This window comes from Marmota marmota, unplaced genomic scaffold (genome assembly GCF_001458135.2).
Source record: "Marmota marmota marmota unplaced genomic scaffold, marMar, whole genome shotgun sequence".
In the NCBI taxonomy this organism is placed as follows: Eukaryota; Metazoa; Chordata; class Mammalia; order Rodentia; family Sciuridae; genus Marmota; species Marmota marmota.
This window is the reverse complement of record NW_025999842.1, coordinates 5854340-5862101: the sequence shown is the minus strand read 5'-3', so window position 1 is coordinate 5862101 and position 7762 is coordinate 5854340. Positions and strand designations below refer to the sequence as shown.

The 7762-nt window shown below is 32.7% G+C and overlaps 1 protein-coding gene across 9 annotated transcripts in view; it reads right to left on the bottom strand.

Moving 5' to 3' along the window:
- Positions 1-7762, bottom strand: part of Dop1a (DOP1 leucine zipper like protein A) — a 105259-nt gene that overhangs the window by 64204 nt on the left and 33293 nt on the right. For all 9 annotated transcript variants that reach the window (XR_007347461.1, XM_015499042.2, XM_015499033.2 and 6 more), the window contains exons 3-4: positions 6623-6804; positions 2046-2216 (exon numbers count right to left, since the gene is read on the bottom strand). Coding sequence is in view for 8 of the 9 variants with exons in the window: in XM_015499042.2 (XP_015354528.1) it covers positions 2046-2216; positions 6623-6804 (353 nt within the window). In the remaining variant the exon portion in view is untranslated. The remainder of the gene's footprint in view (positions 1-2045; positions 2217-6622; positions 6805-7762) is intronic.

Sequence of the window (7762 nt, the reverse complement as noted above, 5' to 3'; positions counted from 1 at the left end):
CCACTCTGGAAACATGTGTGATAGACAGGAAGAATAATATTCTTCAGAGTTAGAGGACTAGATTAAGCCATGGCTCCACTATTTACTTAATCTTTCTTTAGTTCAGTCTTCTCATTTGTAAAATAAGAACAATAAAAATACTACCACAAGTCTATTTAATGTCATTAGGTTGTTAAATTACTCTAATAAAATACCATATACACATTTTAGTTAATATTAAACCAAGGTAGAACATATCTTTTATTGTCCTAAAAAATCTTAAGACATTTTCAAATGTCATTTTTTTTAAAAAAAATCACATACTATATAGTTCATGATAGCTTTAATGAATCAGACCTATGAAATCAAAGGTGCTTTAGTGCTTTAAGAACTGCATAAAGAATAATTACTTGTTTTTAATGTAAGATAAACCATGTAATACATAAAGACTATTAAAGTATTGTCAAATCAAGAGATAACACTGTAATCTCTTTTGGTCCCAATTTATCTAAGCATTAAAATAGTAATGCACCTATGAGTTCCCCCTTTTTCCTTTATTTCTTTTTCTTCTTCTTTTTTTTTCCTTTTAGGTACCTGGGATTAAATACAGGGATGCTATACCACTGAGCTAAATCTACAGCCCTTTTTAAAATTTTGAGACACGGTATCACTAAATTTCCCAGTTTGGCTTTGACCTTGTGATTGTTTTGCCTCAGCCTCCTGAGTAGGTAGGATTACAGGTGTGTGCTATTGTACCTAGTTTACAAACCGTAGAATATTATAATCAGGAACAAAACTGATTTATAAACTAAAGGAAATAATTCCATATTAAATTTCTAAAATTATAAGCAAAACTAGTTAAATTTAAATTAAATTTAAAGAAAATAATAAACTTTGAGAATAAAATTATTTTTTCAAAGTAGCCTACAAGGTAATCCAATGTTTTCAGGGTTAAATTCTTACTATATTATGGGAGTATATAAAATACAACAAAATAACTGGTCAGTGCACATGAATAAATTATTTAAATTTTAAATAATCAAGTACACTCAAAGTAAATTTGGCATTTTCAATTTTTCCTGCCTGAGTTTATTTGGTAAGAATATCAGTGATGAAATGGTAAAGATACTTTATGTTATTATTCATTGTCTACAACTATTAGCTATCAAAAAATTATAATAGGTTCTAAAATAAATCAGATCGTTTTCTTTGAAAAGCTAAAATATCAAAAAATATCATGTCAATACCTAGTGAAATAGCACTATACTTGATATTAAGCCTATTTTTTTCCATTACCAATTTTAAAACTTTTGGTATAGTTTTGGACCATAAAACTTTAGGACCAGTTTTCCACTCTTTTCATTAATTGAAATGTTCTGTTAGCTGGGCAAAGTGGCACATGCCTGTAATACAAGCGACTCAGAAGGTTGGGGCAGGAAAACCACCAAATTTTAGGTCAGCCTGGGAAATTTAGTGAGGCCCTAAGCAACCTAGGGAGATCCTGTCTCAAAAAAAAAAAAAAAAAAATTAAAAAGGACTGGGATGTAACTCATTAGTAAAGCATTCCTAGGTTAAACCTGTAGTACCCAAAACAAAAACAACCACTCTCGATAAATATCTTCTTATTTTAAATTTTGGATCACAGAAATAAGAGAAAAAGAATACAAATTATGAATCACAATTTTTTGAATAAGTTATATGTGCAAGGCACTGGACTAAGTGATTTCATTATTATAATAACACAATGAAATAAATATTAGATAGATGAATAAGTTTGATAGATGAAGAAGCTATTTTAAAAGCTTTCCTAAGCTCATTAGGCATGTATACAGGCAAGATTTAAACCCAGTCCATCTATCTCCTACATCTGTACTTATACCATACAGCTATACTTTCAGTATGTTATAGATATAATAATTTTATTGCTATAGAAATCTTAATGTAATATACTGAAATATCTAGAAGTAAGACATAAAATTAATTTTTATGATGTTAAAACATATGTATGGATGCTTGCTGACAAATGCATGATGTAGATTACATAGTTGTACCAAATACCAGTTTACCTCTCATAGTACTCTGATCCTTCTTCTAAGCCAGGGAGAATACCAGTTAGCAACCCTTGTAGACCAGGCTTCAGTGTTTTACCCAAAGGCAAGTAATATATCTCATATAAACTGAGCAAAGTTGGTTTCACAGACATGGCAGCATTTGCAAGAAGAGGAAATAATCCAGAACTATTTAAAACAACAACAAAAGGAGGAAGGGGAAAAAGTAAAATAATGACAAAATATCAGTTCATTTGTAATTATAACTCTATATAAATCTTTTATGTTTTGAAGAAATAGTAAACGTACTGGCTGATTTAAAATGATACTATAAATTGAAGACTTCTACATACATTAAACTAAACCAGTTTTCTCACCTGAGCTTCATACTGAAGAACCCAGGAGCAACTTAGCTATTTGATGAAGTCCACATATTTCATAATTCCCAAACAGAATTCTCCCCTTTTCACTAAAACCAGTTTCTTACTATAATACTGCCATTTCAAAATACTGTTATCACCATCTATCTGGCTCACTCTAGACCCTTTAAGAAAAAGTCTTCCACTCCAAAAATTAATCATCAGGTTTTCTCTCCATATCACACTCCTTGATATTTTTTTGAATATAATAAATTCTCTTTATCTCTACCAGACACATACCTAGAAGAGAGCACCATTATTTTATCATCTTAATGAAATTGTTGGTCTCAGTTGAACTTTCATTAGTTTCCTATTGGCAATGTGGCCTTATCTTAAGATTCGGCTACTGCATGCTTCTGTACACCCCATGTACACTCACCAATTTTGTCCCTCGCACCCTCTACTCCAGCTATACTGGATGATTCCTCACTGATTTCTTTACTTATATCCTTTTTGTATGTCTGGGTGATCCTTAAATGTTCAAGTCCAGCCTATGTCATTTTCTTAAGGATACTGCCTCCTAATTAGACTAGGTTAGGTTCCCTAATTGAAGTTTCCATTGTACTTAATACTATCTTATTAGAACATTTATTGCTTTAAATTGTTTCATGTGTCTTCTTTAAAAGACTGTAAATATCAGAAACCCACAGAAATATCATGATGTTTTTTTATTTCTGTATTTAAGTCCTCAGTACCATGTCTGCACTTAGGAGGCACTTAACAACTGAATTATGACTCTCTTACTTCTAGTTTATATACAAAATAGAAATAATCTTCAACTCCTTACATTTCTGCCTCCAATTTTAGATACAGATTGACCTAAAGATATCTTTAGGTCACATATAATTATAGTCAGCCTTTGAGACTACTTTCTTTCATGTGCCCCAGGGCCCATTGTTTTTAATTTGCCAGGGACCAGCCTCATTCATTTTCCTTTTTCTTTCCTGTAATTTCTATCTTCTTCCACCAAAATCTTTGCTTTTCAACATTGTACTCAAATATTTCCGCATGATTCTAAGAAGAGAATAAATAACAGCAACAACCAAACTCCAAAACCTTTATTTTAACTACCTCCTTGATTAAAGCTGCCAAGCTATATCAACTTTTAAGGGAGGAGAGATATATACACGTGTGCATGTATTCATGCATTTCTTCCAACTTATCACCTCTGTGTCTTAAATCATGATAGTTCTACATGTGATGCTGTAATATAAATTTGGCTTTCCTTTTTATTTCACTTTTTAAAATTGGTGCATTATAGTTGTACAAAATGATGGGATTTGTTGTTACATGTTCATAGATGCACACAATATAATATAATTTAAATTTGGTTTTCATTCATGGTTCTTGGCTTTTAAGTCTGAAAGCTCTTGTTACTTATTAAATCACTACTGCAATAAGCATATCTTTTATTAGACTACATCACCTCTGTTCTAAGTGAATAGAGCAATAAGCATATCTTTCGTTTAAGTATTTGACCATCTGTCCTTGGTTTATAGCAATGAAGATGAAAGACAGTGTTTTGTTATGATACTGGGGGAGCTTTAGGCTTCATAAAGCAAAGAATCTTATCTTTTATCTCCCTTTCACTTGCTCCTTTTTCTCTCAAAGGCAGGCCACAGAAACTAGAATTTCTCTTCATTCAAGGTGGGCCATAGAAACTAATTTTCCTTGCCTTTCTGACTTTCAGGTAGCCATAAAGAAATTCTCTGACCTACCATGGTTGATAGATCAGACAACCCACATTTCAGAAAGAGTCCTCCCCATACCAAGGAAGAAGGAAAGCTACCCAGAAGGGCCAAGAACAATCTGATGAGGCATGCTTTGCTGTTTTCCCTACTCAGTCTTTTGCATTCGAGCATAACATTTTTTGTCTAATCATGTTTCTACACATGCTTTAATCACGCATATGTATAAGTGTCCAATAAAAACCCAAAAGGATGAGGGTTCAGAAAGCTTCTGAACTCATTCACCCACCAGGAGGGTGGTGTATTCCAGCTCCACAGGGATGGAAGTTCCTGTGCTCAGGACCCTTCAGATCTTGCCCCATCTCTCTCTTCTTATGGCTGTGTATTTGAATTTGTTAAAATATCCTTTATGATAAACTGGTGAATGTTCCCCTGAGTTCTTTAGCTGCTCTAGCAAATTAATTAAGCCCAAAGAGGAGGTAGTGGAACCCTAACTTGTAGTTAGTTGGTCAAATGTTCTGGAAGCTTGGACTTGCTCCTGGTGTCAGAAGTGGTAGTAGTCTTGTGGACTGAGCTCTCAACCAGTGAAATCTGACACTATCTCCAGGAACACAGCATTAAAACTGAATTAGACTAGAGGATGTCCAGTTGATGTTCTCTGCAAAACTACCTGCTTGCTTCCTGGTAGGGAGAAATCCTTGCACATTTTTTTGATCACAAAAGTGACTGGGGTTATATACATATCATAGGAGAAATCAAATTTTGAGTGTGATTTTACATGATGTCTTAGAAGATACAAGAGGCATTATTTATTAAATATTTTAGATTATTCTGGTACTGTGCAGAGAGCAGAGTTTAAGAAAATCAGGTGGTGGGTGAATGTTAGGAGGCCAATGACAAAGCACAGGCTAGAGGTGATGCTTACTAAGACTGGATGCTGCCAGTGAAGGTGCTGAGAAAATAGATATATTTGACACATATCGTAATAATAGCTAATATTTATTAAGCACTTGCTATATGCAGCACATTGTTCTAAGTACTTTTGGTAACTTAACATTTTAAATTCTAACAACCTTATGGCATTAGTAACCTTATTTCTATTTTGCAGGTAAGTATATAAAGAGGTGAAAATGGTCGAAGATCATAGAGCTAATCTGACTCCAGAATCCTCTGCTCATAACCATGAGACAGAAGTCTTAGTGGCAGACTGTAAAGGGGTGGTGGGAGAATATATGTGGGACTAATAAGATATCATGTGTAGCTCTGATTTCAGGCTTGTGTGAGTAGACAGAAGGTAGTGCAATTCACTGAGCTTTAGTACACTGCAGGAAGACCAGATTTCCAGGAACAGAGGATGAGTTTAATTTTGAAAACATAAAGCTGTACCTGCTTGTAAAGATCCTCAGAGATCAGGTAATTCAGGAGTTTAAAGCTAAATCCAGAGCTAGAGATATCAATTTGGGAGTCAGTGCATAAAGGACAAAACTCTGATTATGAGGGATGGAAGAAGATAGGGAGATGTAGGTCAATGAATTCAAGGCAGCAGATAAGTATAATGAAAATATCTTGAGATCTAACATACGACATGAGGACCATAGTTAATACTGATTTGTTTTTACTAATTGGGTAGATTTTAGTAGCTCTTGCCTCTCTAACATACACACATACAAAGACTCACAAAAAGGTAACAATGTGAGATAATGATGGATATTTTAATTTGCTTAATTGTAGTAACCATTTTGTTATCTTTATGTATTTCATAGCATCATGTTGTACCTTACATATACATAATAAACTTTTTTTAAAAATCATGGTTGTAACATGGGGCTGTAGCTCAGTGGCGGAGCACTTGCCTAGTATGCATGAGGCACTGGATTCGATCCTCAGCACCACATAAAAATAAACAAATAAAATAAAGGCATTCTGTCCATCTATAACTACAAAAATTTTTTTTTTAAATCATGGTTGTGGATAAACTTACTTGATGAGAAAATATAAAGTGGAAATATAAGAATGTATAGGTTACTAAATATAAGAACGTATAGGTTACTAAGTAAGAAATGCAAATATTGAATTCAGGTAAAGAAAAAAAGGCTGATAAAGGAGATTTACAAAGAGTAAACAAGAAAAAGTAATTCCACGGAAGCCAACTGAAAATAAAGAATGGTAAATAATGTTAGAAATCAAGGAATTTTATTTTTTATCAGGCAAATTTTCAAGCTTAAAAAAGGTAGACTGTTCTATAGTTCCAATGATTTTGAAAGAAAATTCTTCTTTCATAAATGACTGCTGAGAATAAAAAAGAAACTTACCTTAAGGAATGGTCTAAGTTTTTCTATATTACTTAACTGAAATAGTTAAGATTGGAATCAAAAACTTTTGGTCATGAAGGAGCTTTCAATTTTTCAGTTTTTAGTGCAGAAAGCATAAGAGTTAGCAATACATTTTAATTTATATTATATGAAATAGATAATAAAATCATTCTTACCTATATAAAAAAAGATCTTTGGCAAGTCGCTTAGGTCCAATGATTTTGAAGATAATTTCATATGTTTCAAGTGCCTTCCGATGAACTCCACCTGGTAATGCTGGATGTAGACATTGAGCAAGGCGCTTGCCTATAGTCAGCTTTTTGGGTACTACCTGGTACTTTGCATTGTTTTGTAAAACCTTGAAGAAAACATTTTAATGCAGATGAGAAAAATATTTCGTTTTATTCCATTTTCTCGCATGTTATAAAAATTATCATTGTAGGGCATTCATTTTTGTCTGTGACATCAATATATATTTTATTTGAAATTTTAAAAAAATTATTAATTTGCTTAAAAATATATCCATTCCATGTTAACAGAAAGAGCATATTGTTATTGAAACAATACTTGCCAAGACAAATTTATGGAGAGAAGAGGTTATTATCTGTAGTGAGTATTGAATTGAAAATGAGTGTCTTTGCCATGTATTTTAAGATAAATTTCTAAGTGTGCTATGACGCTTGATGTTAATTATTGTAAGACCATACTTTTCCCATATATCCTTTTTAATATTTAGAGCATTCTTAGTTAATAACAAAAACAATTGTAAAATTAAGGGTGTAAGCTGAGAAAATTTTCATCTCAGTTAAAAAGCAAAAAGTCAAAATGAAAAGCAAGGAGATTATCAGTGATGCTACTATAATAAGTGTGGTTTAAACCAGATACATGAAGAAGGATCAATTCAAAGCCAAGCTCCAAGGTCTAAGTGACTATATATAGAGTTGCCTTTGTAAAAAGTACTGAATCACAGCTAAAGCTTATAAAACGTTTCCTTGTTGCTATACACGCATCATTTGGAAAGGATACAACAGTTACTGCTTTCCACTTGCAGTTTTTCATTTTGTTGCCAGGAACTCCAGAACCATATCTGATGCTCAACTAGAAAACTTACTAACCCTTATAGTTAGTTAGCAGCATCTTTGCTTCCCAGTCTTGTGTTTTTATAAGTGATAACAATGATAATAACTCTATTTTTAAAGCTCTGTTTTTTAATTAGAACTTCAAAAGTGCTAAACAGTATGCTTTGAAATAATAAAGTAAAATAGCACTATCAAAATTAATGTTTAGTTATGACTGCATATTCTTTACTTCAAGAT